This window comes from Oryzias latipes, chromosome 17 (genome assembly GCF_002234675.1).
Source record: "Oryzias latipes chromosome 17, ASM223467v1".
In the NCBI taxonomy this organism is placed as follows: domain Eukaryota; kingdom Metazoa; phylum Chordata; class Actinopteri; order Beloniformes; family Adrianichthyidae; genus Oryzias; species Oryzias latipes.
Genome location: NC_019875.2, coordinates 23,549,705 through 23,575,192, shown reverse-complemented (window position 1 = coordinate 23,575,192; position 25,488 = coordinate 23,549,705). Strand labels below are relative to the sequence as shown.

The following is a 25,488-nucleotide window of genomic DNA, read 5'->3' as shown; positions in this document are numbered from 1 at the left end:
TATTTTGCAATACTTCACAGCCACACAACCAAACAAGGTATTAATAGCAAACATGGTTTCATTTGTCATGGATCATCTGCAGTGTACTGTGACCCTTAGAGCCCCAGATTCTTAATACTTATTCTTGTTTTTTTGCAACTTCCTGTGGAGTCAAATTTACCAGTTGTGATTTCTTTTTTCTACAATATGTCAATGTAGACTAGCAGATTTCCAAATATGTGATATTGTCCTATTCCACATGACCAAAGATTTAAGTTATTGATGGGGGTTTCTTGTATAATCTTGTCAACTTTACAGCTTTGAAAGGTTTCCAGTTTTTTCTACTGTAAGTAAATGTGAAGATACTTTAATAGTTTAAAAAACATTTGAAAAAGTCCTCAGGAAGACATTTGTATGCTTACAGTGATTAAACATTAAATTGGTAAATTTGCTTTTCTTATCATGGAAAAGCAAATTTAAAGTAACAGATTAGCAGATGGGTTCTTCATGTAGTCAGTAATACTTTATATATTCTTAAAGTTTTTTTATTGTTTTGTTTTATTTTTCTTGGAATGTAAGGGACTAGGATTGGAAATTAGCTCTAAAAGTTAGACTTTGGTGCTAAGAAAATATTACTCTATCAACAATACTGTTACCCATTCAGTAAATAAACTTGGAGAATTACAAAGGAGTCTTCATGGTTTGGACCACCTACTCTACTGATACATTCTTCAGGAATGTCACATTAAAGTGTTCAAACAGCACTACCCACAAAGTGCCTTTTTCTTATCTCTTTTTCAATAACTGTTCTTGTTCTGTGGCATGCTATCTGACTAACCCATACTTAATGTTCTTTAGCAAACAAAAGCTGAAGCTGGTTTTTACAACATCTCCAGGTCACATGGTAGACGTGACTTGTGTCGCTTTTCTACACTACGCATTGGACAAGCTGACTCACCATGGGTGGTGTCTTGGGTATGTCTTTCTATGAAATCACAGATCTCAGTTCCAGGAGAAAAATGAAAGACTTGCCCGTCTATCATTCAGAAAATTTTAAAATGTCAGTTTTTCAGGTTGAACATAGGATATAGGCCTACCAATTGAATTTTTGCTGTAAACTACACTTTTAATCTGTCTGCAGTGTCTCCTTAAAGCTTTTGTTTGAATCCTTTAGTGTACACATTTAGCCCAAATAGAAAAATAGTCAAATCAAAATAATTTGCACAAATCATACCAATAAATCAATATTTGTTGAAGAAGTGTCTGTATTTTTTCTTTCAGGCAGAACTTGTGACATATTTTTTTCCTCCAGCTCACCTGTTTTAAATGAATGATCAAGTTTGTCATTAGGCATGAATGAAGCCTGGTGAGGCAGCATCTATTAAAATCAGACGTGCTCATGTTGCAAAGCTAACCTACGGAGCCCGTCTTTGTAGGGGTGAGTTTTGAAGTGTACCTCCATCACCAGCAGTTATTCTAACAAGTTGAGAACACAGTACTATCAATTTTGAAGTATATTCGATTGTCTTTCTTTTTTTCTTCATGGTGCTTGTTTTCTTGTTTGACACCCCCCACCCCCATATTAGAATGTACAGCAATCAAGTTGTACAAGTATTAAGTGATCTCTATTATGAAGTAAGCCTTTTAACTCAGTGACTGAAACTGTTTACTTTACAATGTCACCTGCCCCACATAGAGTCCAGCCCTTTTTATAACTTGGGCTTTTTTTTTTCTCTCCTTGTCCTCCTCCCACTGAGGTTATCTGGTTTGGGAGAATAAGTGCCTCTAACCTGCATTTCTGAGAATACCTTAAGCCTGTTTAGTTGTGCATTGGTAGTTGAAAGTTAAACTGTCTTTCCACAGGACCATATTATTGTGCCTTCATCTCAAAAGCTGGATTCAACATCATTACTGGCAATAGTTGGCTGACCATCCTTGGATGCACAAACATGGACTTGCTGCTCATAGTTGCTTTACTCCTAATGCAAATGGGGATTTGGAGCAGGTCTGAACTTTTTTAACTTTAAAATATTGGTTTGTTTTATATACTACCCATGGTTTTTTGAGTAAAGATGTGATGATAAATCTGATCTTTTAGAGCTGAAAAAGACTTTTCATCAGTCACTTTACCAGGATTGCAGGCAACTTCAGGTACTGTCTCACTTAAAGAAAAGGGTAGACTTGAAACAAAATGTGTCACACTAGTCTTGTTTTCTCTGTAGATTATGTTACTCAGTGCTTTGACAAAAGCCATGGGGCTGTGGTTTGTGACTGGACAAAAAGCCAGAAATCTGGTACAGAAACTTCCATTTTCTTTGCTTAAATACTAAATTATCGTTAATATGTGATGTGTGTAGTGAAACACTAAAGAGTTTGTTCATATAACTGAGGTCTATCTCTTTCAGCTCTAACGGGTGCTATGGTGAATATTTTGGAAAGTCCTTTACTGGGCATTGAGGGAAAGGCTTGTTTGGAGTTCTGGTTCCTGGTTCCAGTTGCAGCTACTGGGTCTGAGGTTACAGTTCAGCTTAAAAGTAATAGTAGTTTGGAGAAAATCTGGGTCTCTCCTGTCCTGCGTAGAAATGCATGGAGACAAATTTTGCTGAACTTGAATGTCACTGAACAAGACACCCAGGTAAACTTTAATCTTATGAAATTATTTTATATATATATATATATTTTTTTTTTCCCATCACTTTGGCTCAAAGTATTCAATGGCTCAATCTCTTAGGTTTTATTTGAAGCCATCCAACCAGTCGCTCTACAGGATCAAACTACTTTAAGACAAATAGGGGTGAAAAAAGGTTCATGCGGTAAGTATCTTTGTTTAAAGGTTTGTTTCATTAGGTTACAAAATGAAAGGTTGACATAAAATTTAAATTGAGGTAATCATTGTGTACACCTTCAATTTTGCTTGACAGTTTTGAGATTTCATAACTCTTTCTCACAGGAAACCAGTGTGACTCGGACACAGACTTCTGGCCTGATGACGCTACTCGTTGCCTGTGTTCAGTTGGCATGCTCTTGTGCTTTCCATCAAACTGCCCAAAAGACCAAATCTGTGGTTCCAATAAGTTTTCCACATCAGGGATTTGCACCATCCGGGATCACACGGAGTACAGCACCTTTGATGGCGTTCAGTTCCAGTCCATGGCTCCCTGCAGCTATGTGCTGACAAAGTCTTGCACGGAAGTCATGGAAAAGTTCAGTGTTGAGGTGGTTAATGAGCAGGGTGGCAATTCATCAATAACCATGGTCAAAGGGATTACTATGACTTTAGGGAACATCATGGTGTCTCTGATAGAAAAGCAAAGAGACAAAGTTGTGGTGAGTCTTTATTTGTTTTAATAAGTAATGTACAGTAACTAAATTTAAATTACACCTTAGTTGCTTTGTTTAGCCTTATACCAAATTTGTTGTCAGGTTTGCAGTATAATTTGACTAACGGTTCACATTCTTAGAACCTTGTCTGGTGTAGTATTGTACCTTTTGAAGAAAATGGGACTGCATTGATCCCACAATGGGGAAAATTGATAAAGATGGCTCCCTTAAACCATACTGCAGTAAATAAAATCCTTCTCAATCTGCATTTATCATTTTAGCCTACTTAAAGTTGGGTCATACATCAGCTCACTCTAGTGAATGTGCTTAAAGACTGAATCAGCTTGTGACTCTCCCAGATGTGTTTGCACCATAATCATAATTTCTGCAGTAAATTTACGGTAAGCAACCCTGATTTGTGTGTTTAGGTGAATGGTGTCTGGAAGAGCCTTCCCTTCAGCATCAACACTAGTATTGATGTTCAAATCCAAAGCAACTCTGCTGCAACACTACTGGAAGCAGGTTTTGGTCTGTCTGTTTCCTATGACCATGCTGGAGCAATCAGTGTTATCCTGCCGTCAAACTTCTCTAATGAAGTGTGTGGATTGTGTGGCAACTTCAACCATATCCACAGAGATGACTTTCTCATGGCTAATGGTACAATGGCAGAAAATGTCACGGCTTTAGCTGAGAGTTGGCAAACTGAGACAACTAGCACTTCCTGTAAAAGTGCTTTGGTGTCTCCAAAGTGTGACCCACTGGATGAGGAAGAATATGCCAGTGAAATGTACTGTGGACTACTTCTCTCTGGTAGTGGGCCTTTTGCCAACTGTACATCCGTTGTTAAAGTCGAGAGCTATTTCAAGGCCTGTGTCTCAGACATGTGCTCTGCTCATGGTGATCAAGCAGAGCTGTGTAAGACATTACAGCTCTATGCCAGTGTTTGCCAGGATGCTGGAGCTGCTCTGCCCATGTGGAGGAACTCAATGTTTTGTCGTAAGTGCTGCGATTCTAGATTATGGAAAAGATGAAATTGCAGTGTCGATAAAAAAATTTTTCCTTCCAGCTCTGATGTGTGGCAATAACAGCCACTACAATGCCTGTGCTGATGGCTGTCCAAAGGCATGCTTCAGTCAGAACAAAACTAGCTGTGGAAGCTGTGAGCAAAGGTGCGAGTGTGATGCTGGATTCAAACTTGGCAGGAATAAGTGCATAACAGCAGAAGACTGTGGATGCCTATATGATGGAAAATACTATGAGGTAAGAAGGCAGATGTGGAAAATTTAGATGTCTTAATTTGTTAACCTTTTTTTTTTCCCATGTCTGCCAGAAAGGAGAGCAGTTTGTGAGGGATGACTGCATTCAACAATGCCAATGCATGGGTAATGACCTCCTGGAATGCACAAAGCTGCAGTGTTCCAACAACAAAGTATGTAAAGAAATGGACGGAGTCAGAGGCTGCTTCCCTTTTAAACCAGCTACATGCAGTGTGTATGGGGATCTCCATTACATCACCTTTGACAACTTGGCCTACAACTTTCAAGGGGGCTGCAGTTACATACTGACCACATCATGCGGTGATGCACAATCATTGAACTTTACAGTTATTGGACACAATATGCATCCTCCCCTTCAAAACGTCACCAGGTCAAAACTTAACAGTGCCTCTCTTGAAGTTGATGATCTGAGGTGTACCTTGACTCAAAGTGGAGAAGTCTACGTAAGTAAAGAGGTTTCCTTAGTTTACCATTGTAGTACTGGTGGCTGCCACAAATGCAGAATAAGTGATAACAATGCTTTGTCAACGATCTACAACTAAAGCATTTTCTCTCCAGGTACATGAGAACCTTATCAGACTTCCACACTCTGTCAGCGGTACATATGGAGCAGTGTGGATCTATGCAGAGGAAAATTACATAATCTTGAAGGCATCCTTCGGCTTAAAAGTCATTCTTGATGGACAGGGCAGACTATTCCTGCAGGTGGATGAGCAATACAAGTATAATCTCTGTGGACTGTGTGGAACTTACTCTGGGTTCCAAGGTGATGACTACTACATGCCAGGGGAGCATGTTGCCAATGAGACATCTGAATTTGGAAACAGTTGGAGAGTGCAAAATGAGTGAGTAGTTTAATCCTCCAAAAACAGACCTCTACTTGCTTCTGAAACTTGTGTTTTGACCAGCAAAAGGAAATCTTAATTGCTTACATTGAATATTTGCATTTGACAAATTCAACATTTGTTAGAGAATAAAATGTAAATGTTCCTTAGGTGCATTACGGAGGAAACTTACCCCAGACAATGTGACAGTGAGACCATTGCCAACATGGAGTGTTCCATGCTGTTTAAGGATGAATTTTCTGCTTGCCAGGAGCATGTCCATCCAAGTATCTACCTCAATAGTTGTGTTTATGACTACTGTGCCACCAGTGGTGATCAGCACACACTATGTGACTCTCTGAAGTCTTATGAATCAGCATGCCAGATTGCAGGAGTGACTCTTCCAAACTGGGAGCCTGGAACAGCCTGTGGTAAGTCAGGAGCTCAGCTGCTGAGATGCTAAACTTTGATTTTTTTTTTTCTTTAAACTTTGCTCTTTAAATTGACTTCAAAATTCAAATCTTCTTGAACAAAAATCTATGCTCAATGTTGTCAAACTTTATTTACAGCGCAACGCCTACTTCCAACATCGACCCCTTCACCTTCAAGTCCAGAACAGACTTGTAAGATTACTTTAGGATTCCTCTCTACTTCAGTGTCATTGATTGTAGGTTTTATTTATTTTCTCCCCGCTATAGTTTTCCTGTCACAGTATTTTCAGACTGGCCCTTAAGGTCAAAATTAAAGGACAACTGGCATTTAAATAAGCTCTAAACTAATCCACTCTATGAAACTTTACCAGCAGTACCTTAAGAGCCCGTTGTTTTACAGAGCAGACTTGACTGGGAATAACTTGTCACAATGAATACATATTTCTGAAATGTAGCTTTCTTTTAATTTGAAATTGCAACCTCTTTGGTCTCCCCACCTGCATACTTGCCCTGTCTATAGACACTCAGGACATTTGTAGTTGACTTTACTAGTCTGGGTTATAATTTAGCCATAAATTTTACCAGCTACAGCGGACAATGAAAGAAGGTAGCTGAATGTAGGAAAGATGTGTGACCGAGACGAACGTCTTGACATGCAAAACGAGTCAGGAAGTTGACTGGAGAATATCTGGTACTTCCCCAAAATAAAACCTTGTCTAGAATTGGATGAGGGGAAAATTTGGAGAATTTTGTTTGGCCCAATATAAACTGACAGACCAGTGCCCACCCAGGGTATGGGCAACTTTGAGCATTTATACCTACAGTAAATTGTTTTTTATTTTTTATTTTCTTAGTCTGTCCTATGGATTGTAACTTTGATGAAAATCTTTGTGGATGGGAGCAAGTAATTAAGGACAGTTGTGACTGGACCAGATATTCTGGCCCAACGCCTTCAAATCTAACTGGGCCAAACCAAGATCATACTTCTGGAGGTAAATATGAGGAAAACTGTCTGCAGTTTTTGTTTTTTAAATATTCCATAACAAAACAATTTAAACTCTTCTTGCAGATGGCTTCTACTTGCACCTTGAGAGTAATGGGGTCTCCCACGGCAACTCTGCAAGTTTGCAGAGCTCGTTGTGCTCCTATAGTGGTCCCCTCTGCTTGCATTTTTGGTACTACTTGTATGGCTCCGCTGTTGGTATGACCCTTAACATCTTCCTGCTCAAAGACAACAAAGCTGTCAAGCTTTGGTCTGTGGTTAACAACCAGGGCCCAAAATGGCATCTGGCAAGTGTTGATCTCAGGGTTTCTGGTTCTTTTCAAGTAAGGTTAACTACAAGAAATCAAATTCTTGAAGAAACCTGTGCCCTTAAGTTTAACTAGTTTGTTGTTTTTTTCCCCTCTTTCAGATCATTATTGAAGGTGTGAGAGGCGCTTCTGATCAGTCGGATGTGGCACTGGATGACATCTCTACCAGTCTTGGCACTTGCTCAGGTGAACAACCTCTCTAAACACGGCAACCAAAAGGAGTATAAGAGGGGTTTATTTTTATTTATATTTTTACTAAAACTGTTTCAAACTTGCTTTATTTTAGAAGTTGTCTCAAGGTTTACAGATGAAACTGTTCAAACTACAGAAATTATACCATCTCCAGGTAAGCATGTTAAAGTAAAACTTCAATCAGTTGGGTAGCTTCTAAATGAAGCTAAATTATTAAAAAGTAAAAAAATCAGAAACTTCAAAGAAATTGAATTTTAAGATTATGTCTTTGTTTAGTCTGCAGTGTCAACTGTAGCTTTGATGGCAGTCTATGTAGTTGGAATAAGATGGCCACAGATGCTCTTGACTGGATATGGAACAGTTACACACCAACTCCGATTTCCGACAGCACTTCTGGCCCCACAAATGGTAATGGAAGGATTTTTTTACTTTTTTTTTTTTTTTTTAAATCACATCAAAGTGAATTTAATCCTTAATCTCTTTTCTGTAGGTGGAAGTTATCTCTGCATTGAGGCTAAAGGCATGGTACAAGGCAATACAGCTCGCCTTATTAGTCCAGAGTGTTCTGCCATTGGTCCTCACTGCCTACAGTTTTGGTACCACATGCATGGCCCAAGTGATCATATGGGCCTTGATGTTTATTTGCTTCAGAACCAAGCAACTGAGATTGTATGGTGGAAAAGACATGACCAAGGCAATGTGTGGCACTTGGCTCTGGTGGACTTCTATGCAACAACAATGTTCCAGGTACTGTTCAGACTTATCTGAAGATGCCTCCTTCTGCTTTTCCCTTGCCCCATTTATGTACTAAGTGCTATTTGTTTCAGATACTCATTAAAGGGCAAAGGGAATCCAATGATCAGTCTGTTGTGGCAATAGATGAAATGAAGCTTCTTCACCTTCCATGCTCTGGTAATGACTTAAGATATATTTTTCCCCTCATTTAAATGTTTAAGGAAAAACTTCAATCATATTTTATTACAGATGTGAGGATGGCGAATGAGGTCCTTCCTTCAAGATACTTTAATCCAGCAGATCTACAGAGTGCCCCTCCACAAACTCTTTCTCCAATAAACAAATCTCCTACAAAGGAAGTGATCACACAGCCAGCTGATGGTAATGATACCACTGAAGGTATTTCAGCATAAACTACTTCAAATTTAATTCTGCAATTAAAATGCTTTACTAGGATGTCAGATGAACTGTAACTTTGAAGAAGATTTATGCCAGTGGACTCAACAGCTTGACGTGTTTGATTGGAAAAGGCACAGTGGCCCCACACAAAGTACCATCTCTGCTTCCTCTAACTCAAAACAAGGTAACTGAATTAATTTTTAGTTATAGCTAAAGCCTTTCTGCAGTAATGCATAACTGAGAAATTGTGTGAATATGAACTGTAAAACAAAACCTAAATGGTAAATGCTCTTGTCTTCAACCAGGTGGCCACTACATTTACATTGAAGCAAAGAGTGTGCCGTTTGGAGAAACGGCTCGTCTTATTAGTTCTGAATGTTCTGCCGCTGGACCTCATTGTTTGCAATTCTGGTACCTCATGGACGATTCAGCAGGGGAAGTTGGCCTTGACGTATACTTGCTCAACGATGGAAACACTGATTCATTATGGAGGAAGAGGGAGGGACAAGGCATTGTATGGAATCTAGCTCAAGTGAACTTTGTAACAACCGGAACATTTCAGGTGAGTAGTTATGATTTTCAGATTTAAGCCAAGTAACCAGTCCGCAAATAAAAGGCTGAATATTAAAATGCACCCCCATAGGTGATCTTTGAAGGGAGAGGTTCAGATCAGTCAGTGGCTATTGATGACATCTCACTCCATAGAGGATTCTGTGCAGGTAATGTCATGAAATCTGGGTAATGCCCAACTGTAGCATGTCAAAAATTTAATTGTATTCAAATCTTTTGGACTTGATGCAGTAATTGTACACTTTGTTCATGTCAAAGGTTCTGGGCCATCTCAAGGAAGCATTGCTGGGATACCAAAAATGGCTACTTCAAAAACACTCCAAAATTCTGCTGTGATGCTTGGAACATCCAAAACTGCAACCCATCAATACCAACTTCAGCAAACACAGCTACAAGTAACGCCAAGACCACAAGTTGCACAGAGGCAACCTCCAACATCAAGGTGTAATGAAACAACAGTCCCACATCAACCTGCCACTGAACCAAAGTATAGACCTGAAACTACTGTTAAACAACCTTTAACCACAAAGGGCAATGCAACAATAGCCCAACAGCAACTTTCAACGCCTACACCTGAATCTACACCCAAAACCAATGTTCTAAAAAACTAGACTTACCATAGCAATGTAACAGCAGCCCCACAAGCACCTTCAACTGTAGCACCAGAAGTTGCAACAAGAACTGTGACCACAGGGGGTAATCCACTGCAACCTACAACTGCTACGCCTGAATCTACACCTCACATATCAGTTAAACAACCTCTGACCAATCGTAGCAATACACCAGCTGGTCCCCAATTGCCTTCAACTGCTGCACCAGAAGTTTCAACAAGAACTGTTCCACAGACTGTGACCACAGGGGATAATCCAACAGCAATTCCACTGCAACCTACAACTGCCATGCCAGAATCTACACCTCACATATCAGTTAAACAACCTCTGACCAATCGTAGCAATACACCAGCTGGTCCCCAATTGCCTTCAACTGCTGCACCAGAAGTTTCAACAAGAACTGTTCCACAGACTGTGACCACAGGGGATAATCCAACAGCAATTCCACTGCAACCTACAACTGCCATGCCAGAATCTACACCTCACATATCAGTTAAACAACCTCTGACCAATCGTAGCAATACACCAGCTGGTCCCCAATTGCCTTCAACTGCTGCACCAGAAGTTGCAACAAGAACTGTTCCACAGACTGTGACCACAGGGGGTAGTCCAACGGCAATTCCACTTCAACCTACAACTGCTATGCCAGAATCTACACCTCACATATCAGTTAAACAACCTCTGACCAATCGTAGCAATACACCAGCTGGTCCCCAATTTCCTTCAACTGCTGCACCAGAAGTTGCAACAAGAACTGTTCCACAGACTGTGACCACAGGGGGTAGTCCAACGGCAATTCCACTGCAACCTACAACTGCTATGCCAGAATCTACACCTCACATATCAGTTAAACAACCTCTGACCAATCGTAGCAATACACCAGCTGGTCCCCAATTCCCTTCAACTGCTGCACCAGAAGCTACAAATCTTCCTAAAATTACAGCTGGAAAGTTAACTGTAACAACTGGGAATAATGCAACAATGGGCCCACAGCAACTTACAACTTCTGCATCTGGTTCCACAATTGGCACTCTTCCTCAGACCACAGCTAGACCAAAATCTGTATTTACAAAGGGAAGTGCAACAGAAAACTCAAATATTCATACAACTTCTACACCGGACTCTTCAACTGTTATGGGAACCACGGCTAGTCCAAAACTTCTCAATCCTACAGCAACTCGGCCAGAATTCACAACTGCAACTCAACTTAAAAATGCAACTGTTCCACAACCTCTACCCACACAAGGCAATGGGATGGTGACTACTCAGCATCCTGTTGTATTAAAATCAACCATTGGAACCAAATCTCCAACCAGCTCTAAATCGCAAACTACAGAGGCCCCGCAACAGTTTACAACTCCCAAACCAAAATCTACTGTTGGAACCCAACCTCAAACCAGATCTGGGCCACAGTCTGCAACAGCAGCACCACAGCTGTCTACAGCAAAACCAGAATCCACAAGTGTTCAATCTCCATTTACAGGCAAACTACAACCTGGGACCACAAGGCCACAAACTGCAACAACTGTCCCACAGTTCTCAATGACAAAACCACAATCTACAACTTCACCGCTGATCACTGAGCCAAAACCTGTGACTGCAAAGAGCAATACAGTTTCTCAGGAGCATACTGCAATACCTGCACAGACGTTCTCAACTGAAACTACAACCAGGCCACAACTTCCAGTCGTGCACAGTAATGAAACCACCCCACAGCTACACTCTACAACACCAGCTGCTGCTGTGTTTAAACCAGTAACTGCAAAGGTTAATGAAACTGTGACCCCACATCTACCAGCAAACACTACACCTAAACCTCAACTTCAAACCATGTTTAGACCTCAAAGTAAAACCACCCAACAAATCTCAAAAGGTAATGTGAAGCTTTCTTTTCTAAATTTACATTGGCCATGTTATAATTGGATGTAATTTGTCAACTAATCTTTTTTTTTCCCTCTAGCACCAACTTGTGCAAAGAACAGTCATTACACTACTTGCATCCCTCCATGTAATCCAACTTGCACACATCTCAATGGCTCACCAGGCTGCAAGGAAAAGAAATGCACCTCAGGATGTGTCTGTAATGATGGTTTTGTACAGAATGAAAGGAGTTGTGTTCCTGTACAAAAGTGTGGATGTCAGGACACAAATGGCTTCAGACACAATGTAAGTTTTCAAAACCGTACCAAAAACATGACTCTCTCTGAAAGATCAAATCATTGATCTCTAATCTGATATTTCTCTAGTTCAATGAAGTGTGGTATACCAATCACTGCAGTCAGAAATGTGAATGTGAAGAGGAGGATGGTACTGGGAAAGTGGTTTGTGATGATGAGGAATGTGAGGATGCGGTTTGCCTTCCAAATGAAATGGGCTATTTCTGCCAGTCTACAGGTGTTGTATAGAACTTTCTGTATAACTGAACTTAATTGGAAGTTTCTAACTTGTTTTTTTTTCTCCCTTTCAAATAGGTTTTAGTGAGTGCACCATTCAGGGAGATCCTGAGTACAGGACATTTGATGGAATGAAGCATGGGTTTGAGGGGAAACGCTCTTATGTGCTTGTTAGGACAAAAAACCTGCCTAAAAACATTCCACAGATCTATATTGAGATGATAAATGCATGCACTATTGATAGTCAAAGTGACGAAGATGATGGTAGTGAAGAAGACAGCAGTAGTGACGATGACTCTGAGCTTCAGAAGATGCAACAGGTCAAAATTCAAGTGTACAATCACACTGTGGAGCTGAAGAAAAATCGACAGATACTTGTAAGTATGAGGTTTCGAAATCTTGTCAAACAAAAGCTAATTGTCAACAGAATGTTGGAAGATTAAGTACTGGCTTTATAAATGTTTTTTTTTTTTTTTTTTTCTAACTTTGCACTGAAATTCCCTTTCTATTTGCAGGTGGATGGAAATGGGGCTAAAACTCCTGTATCACCAACAAGTGGTCTCACAATCCAGGAGCGTTCTTCTCGAGTCTACTTAAAGACAGACTTTGGCCTTTCAGTGGAATTTAATGGACACTGCAAAACAGGTATTTTGTTTTTATTATTAAATATTTGTGTTTCTTACACTAATCTATTAAATTCTTTTCAGAAATTATTTTGCCAACCATATACCGAAAAAAGGTTGAGGGGCTGTGTGGAAACTTTGATGGCCGAAAATGGAATGACAAGGTAAAGCCGGATGGGTCTACAGCAAAAAGCATTGACGAGTTTGGTGAAAGCTGGAGAGTGTCGGATTTAGGATAAAATGCAGCATGTATCACATTTCTTGCCAGGAGTTTCATGACTGTTTACAAAATGCTTGTTCTGATAACTAAATCTCGTGCTGGAATCTTAGTTGTGAAGCATAGCTGGTAAGGCTTTTCTGCCAGTTTTCACTTCCTGTTAATGTCACAGTAAGATTTGCATTAAACCCATGGGTTTTTCTTTTCCAACAGGGGTTTAAAGTCTTTGTCTTTAAAGTTCCTCAAACTAATTTGTGCTAGCTTGAGTAACTGTCAAATTGTTCCAACAACTGAGAACTTGTATAGTTGGATCTTGTGTACGAAGATTTTTTTTTTGTTTGTAAATGTACTGTGACTAACAAATGCATGTTGTTGAAATGGCAATAAAATTGAAAGAAATCAGCATCAACTTCAGTTTTTATTTTATTTTTTCCAGCCATTTTCTGTAGATCACTCTGGGATAGCAATTTCTTTTCAGTAAAGACATTTCTGTTCAGTTAAAGCTACTTGTTATGTAGACTTTCATTTTAAAATAAATTTGATAAGTAGTTAATCCATAACAAAACTACAGTGAAATACTCATATGTAACTTGACGGGGAACTTTTCAATTCAGTTTGGATTCAAAAAGATTACTGGTACATTACACTAAAGCCTGGTTATGGTGTGCTCTTTGACTTTTATATTTTTAATACAAACTTTTAAATTTGGGCAGTAAAGGGTAACAAGATAATCAAAGGGATATTTTATTTTTTTTAAAAACTGGTTTGGTTTTGTGCTTCTGTGCATGTTTTAAAAAGCCTTCAATGTTTAAACGTTTATGTAGACTGGATTATAGTCTTTGGCTACATCAGCACTCAAATGTTTACACTGGAATAGAATTCCTTGTTTAGCCAGACAAAATACTTCTGCAAAGTGATATGTAGTTGGTGTTCATGCAAACAATGGGGTGATTCTTGCCTGAGTATATCTGCATGTCGCTAAAACAATCTGAAGCAGCAACTCTGTCGTGGATGGGTTTGTGCAAAGCATCTTTCTCCTGTTTGTGCTGTTCTATGAGTAAAATGCGTATTGTATTTTAAACTGTCTTAAACAGTTTTCCTTATACAGTGTCTGAACATTTCAATGTGAAAACTGTTTTTAGAGTTGTGAAAAATAGTCTGGCATGACTTGTAGGTCTTTAAAACATCAAAAGAAGCACATTTTTAGCCAAGACTCTAAAAAGTGTTTCAAGGTTTACAGTTTAACACTAGGTAATCCATAACTTGATAAAACTGAACCCCTTAACGCCAATTGAGACTCTTGCGAGTCGATTAGCAAGAGACCTAAAATTATCTTTGATGTGCTATTGTCATATTTACTAAATCATCTGGATTTTTTTTTTTAATATAATTGGAAAGAAATTCTATCAAGGGTTTAAGAAATAAACCTTTCAAAGTTGGGTTTTGAGAACTTGTATTTTATTTTAGAACACAGATGAATACAATTCATAAACTAAAAAATATTAACTAATATACAAATGTTTTGTTGAAAGGTCAGACTGTCTAAGAAAAGTTGAATCCAGAAAAAAGTTTTTACTTGTAGGAAAATATTACCAAAACTTTGATGCCAAAAATTATTTAAAGTTGTAACTGGTTGTGTACTTGACACACAGTAGGACAAAAGTACAATTGCTGTTTGTCCTGGTGTACACAGCCTCTTCAAAGGCAAAAACCATGAATAAAGAAAATCTTTGTGAACATACACCAGTACAATGAGTCAAGCCCAGCAAAGCCCATATTCCTGAGGCTCACGGTTCTTGTATCAGATGGGTCTAAACTGTCACATTTTCACTGACCCGCTTTAGTTTCATGTGCGCATTGTTGCTGGTTTTTACATTTCTGAAAACAGTTTTCATTAAATGCCCTAAAAATGTGTTTAAAAATGAAACTATTTTAAGGACAGAAACCTTAGACCTTGTCACATCAGATGAAATTATGTCAATCCCTTGGCTAATATGCCACAACAGTCGGAGGTTTTCGAACCGACATGCAATCAATAACCTGTACAAGTTTAAGGAGTAGATTTTAGCCTAACACCTTTGCATCAGAAAAAAATATATTTGAAAAATGGTAGCTTTCATTTTATTCTAAACTATTAACCTACCATTGGGCATTGTTTTTGTTTAAGCTCATGGGGCAGCTATAATTACAAGACGAACAGGTAATATTCACAACACCTGGCTGCCTTTAGGTTTTCTGCATCCAGATGAGTCTGTTCCCATTTATTTCCCTGTTAAACTATCTTCGCTCTGTTATCTCTGAAAAGTGCCCACTAAATTTTCCAATACTGGTCAGCTAACTAATCATGACACCCTAATTGGGATTTTCTGTGACACAATAACCTTAAATTAGAGGGTCTTGATGAATGTTGTAAGTTGTGCTGGTCCACCAAAGCTGTGGTGCTCTAGTGTGGACTCGACCTGTGCCAGAAGGTGCTTCTGTGATGAGGGGTGTGTGAAATTACAGGTCTGCTGTCCGGACTACACATCAGTCTGCAAGCAACGTAAGAGGGGAAGAACGATGTTTTGAGTTCACAATTCTAGGCTAGATGGTGGTTGGTACTGTCCTTTTAGAGCACGAATGTTCTGGTTTGAAACTGACCTAGCTCCTGTATGTATGGAGCTTGCACTTCATTTGTGGTTTTTCCATCCAGCCTCCTCCCACAGCTCAAAAATGTTCCAAATCTAATCAAGTTGTTCATGTGTTGTCTGTTCTTTTATGTTGTCCTGCAACAGTGTGCGCCAATAGAAGACAAAACAAATCCCAAAAGAAACCCAGAAAAGCTGCTGCATCTGCCCCCACCCCAAAACAGATTTAAGAAGAAACTTTGAGGCAAAAGCAAGGATTTTTATCTTTATCAAATCCCCCTCAACATTACTGTAAACCGGGGCGGTGGACCTTCTTTACCTCCCCAAATTTCTGACCGATCATTGTCCTACCGACTTCCTCCTTCCTCGCCCCGTCAGACACTTCCCAAGCAGATAAGGAAATGGGTCAATATTGGGACTAGGTCTAACCTCAGCCCCCTATAATCCCCATACAAGGGTAATAAAAGGTAGGGTGTTCATCTTGGCCCCGTTTAATTCCTCCACCCAACTTCATGTTCTCAATCTGATGTTAAATATTTAAAGGGTCCAGGGTGCATTTTGACACCCAGAGTAGGTTGAGACTCCATTCATTAGAAAGTTGTAGTATTTGTGTGTTGTTTTGTAACATGCAGAGTAACTTAACTTTGTCATAGCAAGGAAATAAGTATAATAAAATGTGATCCAGTAAAGCAAGTGTCAAATGTAAGCCAAATGTAAGGGGGGGGTGCTAAACTTTCAGATCTGTCAAAGCACGTTCAGATCTCAGCAAGTGCTTTTTAATCCAAAATGTTACAGCATTTTACAATCCAGATATCATGTGTTTAACAGAGGCGGCTGGATAGCAAGATGTGTCTACTTCTAGCCAAATCTCTTCAACCTGACTTAATGTTTATGTTAGAAACTCTGGAAAACATGACAAAGAAGATTAATTTTGAGCCTATCTCTTGTTCTAATGTACATGTTTTGTTGGACTGAAAACTTTCATGTGTTCTTCTGTACACCATTGCTTCTGTTGAAGTAAAAATGGTTAGAAATAGGCAGAAGGAATGAGGATTCTGTCAGGACACAGTAAAAAGCCGTGTCAAAGGCCAAAAAAAGCTGGCACAAATCAAAGCTCCAGGTTTGTTGTCTTGCTGATAGACTGGTGACCTGATCAGGCTAAGGGTTAGTGTATCCTGTCTGTTCCCTGCAGCATCCATGACTCTAAATGGAATCAAACGGTATTTCATATTGGATGGATGTAGTTAGAAAACATATTTACTTTTGATAAAGTCAGTGTTTTGGGATCAAGAAATGTCTGAATTGAATGAGAATCTTCAACAGAATTATGGAATTTTTTCCCCTATCTTTGTGGAGGCAATGCTAGAACTGCTCATCTGCATAATGCAACTTTCATCTCACTGCAGTATCTAGCTCTAAAAAAAATTAACCCACTTTTATTTCTTTAGCATATGAATCACGTTAATTCATGTTAGAACCCCTTTCACATCAGCAATAATAATTTTTAGCCACATAAAATAAGTTCAAAAATTAAATAAATAAAAAAATGAAAGCAAGATCAAAATTTGTTTATCATTCATGCAGAAAACAGAAATAAAGGTGGTCTCCTTAATGGTCTTTTCAGCCACAGACCCTAAGACTGTAAGCCCTCCAAAGCATACTGTGACTGTGCAGGGTTGGCTTCACATGTGTCTTCTGCAACTGGTATGGCACAAGCCACCCACCCTGCTACAGCTTTTGATGACCAAACATCAACGTTTGCACCACCAGGTTAGTCCTTTTGTGCCCAAACAACACAGAGATGGTCCTTTATCAGTACCTTAAGTTAAATTGCAAGTTCCAACAATATCACACACTGCTCAGTTAAAATAGCTATCCTTATTTGAACATCCCCTAGATGAGCAGTAAGATCTTAACTGGTGGTTTAACACCCCAATCTAACCTTGTAATACTTACTGTAAAAAAGGGGGTCTGGATTTTAGACTTTGGTTTGACTCCACCGCATACTTGGACCCACAATTTCCAAATCTAATGGCAGACTCTTCACCACTAGCCCGATAATCTATACCTAAAAGAAAAACAGACCTTTCCATTAAATCAAGCTGTGTAACCAAACCATTTTTTGCTTGATGATCAACTCTCATTGGAAAAAATATTTTTGTTTCAAATGATTTATCTTCCCTAGCGTTCCTCCCACACAGAGTAATAACAAAGATATTTTTTTTTCTTTTTAAATAAAGTTGACTCATCCTGCTCAGGTGACAACAAACTTTGTATTCAAAGAAGCATTCAGCAGTGAAACAAAGAAGCCTTCAAAGTAACATCTGGAATTTAATAATTGCTTCAAAGTTGGAGCCAAATGGGAAATGTTTCACTCAAACGCCTCAGCAAGCCAGTCAACATTTTAAGAGAAAACAATTGAAAGCACCATAACAGTTGATTTTCCGGTAAGCAGTTGAAAAATGTCAACTAATTATTTGTAGAGAAAGAGAATTATATGCTGTTTTAATTTTAATAATTAAATAGACATATTTATTCAAAGAAAGTCTAATTTTCACCCAAACTAGGAATGGAATGATGTTTTTTTTATTTTATAATTTTTTTTTGTCACGACTAAATACATTTGCTAATATAATAATAATAATTTTAGTATTTTTGGAAAAATGTAGAAAGTGCATTTTGATTGGGCCGCACATGAAAATGTAAACTTGTAAAATAAATGTGGTTGGTTCAGGAAGAAAAATGATGTCTGACGTTGGTGCTCCAGATCCAGGTACTACCTTATCTTCACCAACAGTGAGCAGTCCCAGCAAAATTATCCAACTGACCAGCAGTTCAGAAAAAGGTACATCAAATATCCAGCAGTTTTCCACTGTGATTTCCATCTAATTGACTTGTCTGCTTTATTTGGTTTTTCAAACAGTAACACTTCACTTTAAAGCATCTCTTTTATTATCCCCTGATGTCCAAGAGGAAGATGAGATTTCTGAGGCACTGTCAAATGTAAACAATCTCAGCAGAATGACCTGCACTATCAAAATCAGTATTGTTTGGAGAGTGAATAATTGCTGCATGTCCTTATAGTTTCTGTTTCAGATCCTGATGCAGCAAAACTGTGAGGGCTGCACTTTCTCAATCAGAAGCATCAAATTCATCTGAGGAGCTATATTCGGTTCAGCCAGTGGAGGGCGCAACTGTATAGTAAAAGCGCTGTGGATGGCTCTCTGAAAAGACTGAAGCTTTTTCTTTGATTTAATGTTGGATTTGTTAATGTACAATATGACATTTGTGTGTTAACATGGTCAAACCCAAACTCAAAGGGTAAATAAAAAGAATATACCACTAAAGAGAAACTTGGACTCTTGAACTTTTGGACCAGGCTGCTCTTCATTTATTTTTTATGTATTTATTTTTCAATTTCTTTTTATTGAGTTTTTGTAGAAGCCTTAATGCCAGAGATGACCATTTTGCATTCAGTGTGTTATTCTGTTTACAGCTACTAGGGGGAGCCGGGGTTTCACTCTTGGGTTCACTGGTGGTCACGCAGCAGATGCATGTCAGTCTCAATTTTGGAATGGAGTCAAACAGTTTTTTGACCTCGCTAAGTTCTTCTCGTTAATTTACATATTTTCTTTATATTTGTTCAGTTTTTTTCCTTAAGTTCACTGTGGATTATTGTTCATTTTTCAACCTGCAGAAAAGGAATTAAAGATTTTTCCCTTTTACTTTTGGAATGTGGAATTTTTATTGGATCGTTGGATAACGAGGAGAGCTGCAGGAACGTCAAAACTGAGGACATAACACTGGAACTATACAGTTTTATCAAATTTTTAAAAAAGACAATAATAGAATACAATAACAATTTGTAGAAAGAAAAAGATCAATCAAATAATAATAATAAATATAAGGCTGCTCGTCTTTTATGTGTGAGAAGCAGTGCTGCAGATGTTGATCAAAGAAAATCTTCATAAGTAGTTGTTCGGCTGGTTTTATGCTAAAATTAACCAAAAAGTAGCAATCCAGTGTATTTAGTAATTTATGACTTCATAAATGATTCAATGGGTTACAACAATCCACAGACAAATATTTTCCCCATTTTTGAATAATTTTAATAAGCAAATATAACCTCTAACATTCAGTTCACAAAAGAGTTCACTCACCAGGTGAGCATTAAAGATTATAAGGAAATAAGAAAATGCAAAAATGCTTTACAGATAAAAACAACAACAGTGACTACATTAAAGTAGCACGAAAAACCAGATTGGCTGGACCTGAAAACATTTTTAACATTCAAAAAGTTTTAAAAGGGTTAAAGCCCTGAAAGCCTAAATCAGTGCATGCAATTTACAGCAAACTGCAAGCAGATGAAGAAAAATACCAGAGCTCCAAGCTTGGAATTAAGCGGTTCAGCATATTTTGGCAGGAAATTAAATTGTAAATTGTAAAAAAATAAATGCATTCTATTTGTCAATTAAAACATTTTACTTTTTGTTTTCTTTATTTTGCATAACTTTGTTTTCGATCATCCATGTTGAATGGAACTTGCAGAACAAATACTGCTGAAAGAGTTACCACATAGCTGATTTGTAGCTCAGCAACGTTCAGTATAAACACAAAACGCACTTCCTGCTGTTAAATAGTTGTAGGTAATTTCTATTGCAGTCCTCTGAATCTAAATTAAGTATAATTGTTAACTCGTAAAAAGAGTGTAATGGGCTTGCTGCTGGGTTTTTACAATGACTTCTGCTACCAACCTGTTATTTTTTTTAATACATATGTAAATTTGTTTATCAGCTGTTGCAGTATAGCAGCTAGATGTCCATTGTGTGTGTTTTTTAACTACATGATTCTATTAAATTCCTTTCATGAATGAAATCTTGGTTGGCTGCATTTTTAATATTGGCATTATTTTCCATGGTCAGTGATTGTTTTTGTTTTGTTTTTTTCTACTTGAACACTTCGAAAAAAGAACTCTAGATCACAACCTGGAACTAAAACTATTTCTTTGACATTTATTAAAATAATTATTGGAATAGTCCGTTTTTTTATTAAGCCGCATGAGGACCAAACCATCTCCCGTAGGAGTCTTTTGCTTCAACTACACCTCTTCTAAAGATAATTTTCAGGCATGAATTACTTCGAAGCTATGATCGTGAAAATGCACTGACTCAGTTTTGGCTCAAACCTTCTGGATGTTCTGGACAAATCACTTAACTCCAAGTTTTGACCACAAGGGGGCAGCACATCCAAGGTTTTGTTTTTGAGGATAAAATTAAAGTTCCTTAGGTAGTTCAAATATGTGTTAATATAATTTCACCTTGATAGGTTTCTCACCATTTTTTAAATTTGTAAATGTTTTTAAAAGTGGATATAGAAAATAGACACATTTGTACATGTTTTCATCTGAATAATAACTCAAACGTAAACATTTTCAGTTATATTTGCCTAGTCTTTTTCTCACTGTAGAGCTAGAGTTACATTCTCAGTATCAGATATGTGAAACCCACCAGAGAAATGAAATGATTAATCCTGCATTTCTGCCAATTGGATCAACAGTTTGGCTACAGGATTGACTGTGAGAAGGGAAAAGTCCATAGAGGTTTAACGTTGTCAGGCTTGCTCCAAATACAAATGTAAAGTGTTTGGCATGGTATGGTACATGTAGTGACCCCAGCAGCTCACAGAAGGAGGATGAGATGAAAATTTAATTAAGATGAAGGGGAAACAGCCCCACACGGCCTTAGGGACCGGCAGGAGCAAATAGTTCAAATTAAACCAGTATTGTGAGCCCAGACCCACCTTTAACCCCTAAGGTTTAGGTTTTACGACAGAAAAACTTATTATTTTTCTCTTCTTCTATTTGTATGAGGCTGTGCCTATGCAAGAGGTGTGGTCCATCACCTGACCAGCCTCCATTCTTATAGTCTGAAACGCCTTCCCTCTCCATCCAAAGTTAGGTTTAAAAGGCAAAAACAAGATGTGTGCATTCCCAGTGCTATCCTCCTTACAATGTCCTGCTGTGCAATAGAAGTTAATTTTGCAGAGGGAGTCCTGGGCTCATGTTTCACCACAGCTTTGCAAACTTGGATCATACAGGGTCAATGAGAGGTTGAAGCGGCCTGTAGCTGCATGGCGACTGGCCAAATATCAGTTACAATGTAATGGCAAAGGAATGCTGCTCAGTCCTGACTATTGCATGGAGCTTTGGCTCTAATTAGAGCCAATTTGAGACTGACATGTCTTTTTGGTTTATTCAGAAACACGCTGGTTAATGTAAAGTGACAGAAATGCATGATTTATCACTGTTTACAAGAAGGTTACATGAGTTCAAATATGTTCTTTCCTAATTGTCTATCTTTTAATACATGAAAAAAATACAATTATGAACTTATTATGCATTTTTATTTCCAATTTGGTGGTTAAACAGCAGGTCGGAGCATGCCTACATGCCCTTATTAGAAACCGTGCAGTCAGACACACAAGAGTCTGTGTTGTCCACTCTGTCAGCCTGCAGAGGTATCCCTGGTTCCCTGTGGTGTGTGCATGTCGAGGGCCCCGCAGTTATTGATCCTGATTGGGCCTCACAGGGGGAGATTCCGGCCTGCCATTGACCCACACTTCTCGTTTCCACCCTTCTCTCAGAACATCAGAGGACCTCATCTCCTTCTGCCTGTCAGCTGGCCCGCTCGCAGGAGATTTCTGATTGTCAAATGGGAGTGGAGGGAGGGGTGGAAGGAATAAACTTACAGCAGGTTTGCAAAATCACTAGCAGGTCTTGTCTAAGTAAGCTGCACTGACATTTTTCTGGCTTGGTGACTGTCAAAACATCCCCCATACGGATCCTTACCCTCCTCCCCTTTCTCCTGCAGCTCAGAGGCTGCTCTCCTCTTCAAAGTAAAACTTTTCTGCCATGTGGCCTGCATTGAAAGTTTGTGTTGATGTCTGCCCAGAGCCTGTGAACTCCTCATGAGGATCCTTCTTTGCTTCATCACTGCCTGCAAAGCACTTGAAAAGTGTCAGGGCGAGGACGGAGTAGAAGACCATCACGAACACGATGTAGAAGTAAGCATTGTCATAGGTTGCTCTGGAGGTAGTAGTGGAGAAAACTGGAGTGCTGTTGGACAGAGAACTCACTGTGGTCTTGGAAATTGTCCGGTTTATTTGGTGGTGACTTGTGTTGAAATCTGTATCCTTGAGAATCTGCTGGCATCTGGCAAGAAGAAAAAATAGGAGTGTCCGGTTCATGATCTTCATATTAAAATCAGTCACAAAATTGAGCTGAAAAAACAGATGGGTGGGGAAAAAATAAGAAGCCAAGGCGACTAGACAACTAGTGTTGGCTCTGCATGAAAAGCAAGCACTCACCACTTTAGGAAAGGTATGCTGCAAGCTACCCACTCCCTCTTTGCAAGGCTTGATAAGGGGCATTTCAGCGATAAAATCCTGTCCTTCCCTTTTCTGTAACAGACAAAACATTAGAGAAGCACAATCATGACCTAGTTTTGAGAACGGTGAAAACTTTTACAACAATACAAAGATGGGTAGCCTAAAAATAGGAAAACAAGACTGATCTTAAGAAGAAAATCACTAGAAAGTAGTTGACTTATATTTTTTTCATGTAGCATGTCATTTTCACTTTACAAGAAATCTTATGTCAGACTCTAGAAACTACAGAAAACTGAGTTCCACGAAAACCTTCAAGAATGGAAAAATAAGCTAAAAAAGCTAACTGTTAGATAGATAGCTTTGAATTTATACAGCCCAATAAAGTTTTGTTTTGTTCCAAGAAAATGATCTGTATCTTTTTAGTTTTTCTGTAGTTCAATTCAATTACAGTGACAAAAAACTAGTGTAACAAGAAGAAATGACTCATTTTAGGACAAAATGTGAACATAATGAGAATATGATCTTGGTGCAAGTTGGTCGATCTTTATAAATCCTCATAAAATCTAGAACTAGTCTTTATTGTTAGAACATAAATCTACATTTTTGTTTCTAAAATAATTTCTTCAGATCTCTGAACATTTCTTAAATCATACAATTTGTTGTTGTTTTTTTGGAAGGGGGGTGTCTTGATTTAAGTTTTTCTATAGTCAAAAGTGTGAAGCAAGAGCATTTGGACTCATTATAATAATAATAATTTCTTTGTTTCTACATCCTAGCTTTCAATGAGACAAAAAATCTCTCAACTGGGCTGATTTTGAGAAAAGCTTGGAAAGGATAAAGTCTTATTAGCCGACATTTAAGATATTTGCAATTATTAAATAGTTTTCAGTGAAGGATTTTTATTGCTAAATGCAATAAGTCTGATTGCTAAAAGACCATTCTGACCCTGTGTGCCCCCCTTTCTAACTTTCTTTCTCTTCTATCCATCGAAAAGTCCCTTTTCTGTCTATTTTCTTTGTACTCTTCCCTTCACTTTCAATTTGGAAGTTGGAAGCTGCAAAGACATTTGGATTGTTGTCAGCTCCGGTCAAGTAGTCTACTCATTTCAAAGAGTGTCGGGGTCAGAGGTTAAGTTGTCTCCAGTGTGTTGCTGCTTGACTGACACTTTGTTCTATAGCAAGCCCTTTGGCTTTTTCACTCATTCCGTCTTACCAGCCGCGAACTTATAAAAAAATAATTTGTTTGTTGAAGTAAGAAAATGGTGCTCAGCAAACAACCTAATCCGAAAAAAATGCAAACAAACAACAAGAAGCGCATTACAACCCAGAAACGCCTCCGACTTTTATTGTGAATGGCATGGACAGCTGCAACCTTGATCCTTAAACCTTCGTCAGCCAAGGCACAAAGAATGGTAACTATGTACTGGTGTTTTGCGTAGATTTGGGAAGACTTGGAAAAAAAATAAACACAATTCACCCAGTGGGGGATATGTACTTTTGTGTCTGTTTGGCATCCAGCACCCAAAGCCATCTGAGGTTTGTGCAGCCGTGTCAGTGACTGATGTTCCAGTGTGTCTGTGAGCCGCTGGACTCCTGTAATTTACAGCAGCTCTGCTTTAGTCATTAAGGGGTGTGAAGGAGTCACCAGAGAGCTGGAATATGTCTAAAGCGGACCATTTATGAAAAAGGACATATAGATGATTTAGTGCTGCCAGAGTGTGTGCAAAAACATGTGTGAATGAATGAACAAATTATTAAATGTTTAATACCTTCAGTGCAGTCATGGTTTTTCTTTTCTTTACCATAACTTCTTCTACACATACGCATTTTTTCTGTGTAACCGTTCATTGTTTTAAATCCCATTAAAATGGTGTGAAAGTGCTAATGTTTATGTTATTTACAAAGAGGTTTTTGAATTTTGAAAAGTTTGAATTTGTTTACTTCATGTTTATTTTTGTTTAAAATTTTGTACAAAATCAAGAAATCATTTTTCAACTCCTTTCTGTTAAAATAAAATAAAACCACTTTTTCTCAATTTGTTAGGTTTAAGGCAAGTTTCCCTACAATTCGGTAAATGTGCAAAAAATCCAAAATCCCAAACACAAAAACACAATAAGACACATCCAAATTTAATTTGACATTCCCATTTTAACTCAGTTGTTTTGTTTTGTAAGGAATAGACTTATAGTGTCATAAATAAATAAAAATTACTACACTGGAAAAATGTCCTTCTCAAAACAAGTTAAATATATATTCATAGAATTCAAGATGTTTTTCTCTTTTACTAGTGAAAAAAATCTACCAATAGAACCAGAATTTGTCTTGGTAGAATTTTTTTTTAATAAGTTGTTATATCCTACTCTTTTAAGACATATTTAGGTATAGTTATCTTATAATTAGAAATAATACATCTTAAATATGCGTGTATTGTTTTTTGGAAAGTTTTATCTGTAAAGATGGCCCATGTATAAACAAACATATATGCTTATACTTTTTGTACTTGTTATTCTTAATTTTTCCAAAACATCCTATTTTAAGTGCTACAACAGGTTACCAATCTTTATTTCTGGACCAATTAAATAGGACTAGAATT

At 38.2% G+C, this 25,488-nt stretch overlaps 1 protein-coding gene and 1 long non-coding RNA gene across 2 annotated transcripts; one reads left to right on the top strand and one right to left on the bottom strand.

Moving 5' to 3' along the window:
- The first annotated feature begins 1,314 nt into the window (after positions 1-1,314).
- LOC111949024 (zonadhesin-like) lies at positions 1,315-10,217 on the top strand. The gene is made up of 25 exons (XM_023964794.1): positions 1,315-1,417; positions 1,843-1,984; positions 2,078-2,130; positions 2,202-2,273; positions 2,385-2,614; positions 2,711-2,792; positions 2,930-3,306; positions 3,729-4,296; positions 4,367-4,560; positions 4,631-5,020; positions 5,136-5,422; positions 5,573-5,832; positions 5,971-6,024; positions 6,687-6,824; positions 6,902-7,158; positions 7,245-7,329; positions 7,430-7,489; positions 7,612-7,743; positions 7,826-8,082; positions 8,163-8,247; positions 8,320-8,451; positions 8,525-8,653; positions 8,775-9,031; positions 9,113-9,188; positions 9,298-10,217. The coding sequence occupies exons 1-25, from the start codon at positions 1,336-1,338 to the stop codon at positions 9,648-9,650; spliced, it is 4,752 nt and encodes a 1,583-aa protein (XP_023820562.1). The 5' UTR covers positions 1,315-1,335; the 3' UTR covers positions 9,651-10,217.
- Positions 10,218-21,893: 11,676 nt separating this feature from the next.
- On the bottom strand, positions 21,894-22,899 carry LOC110016895. Its single transcript, XR_002292198.2, has 2 exons — positions 22,358-22,899; positions 21,894-22,209 (listed from the first exon to the last, which is right to left on the bottom strand). It is a non-coding gene; the product is annotated as an uncharacterized LOC110016895 (long non-coding RNA).
- Positions 22,900-25,488: the final 2,589 nt, after the last annotated feature.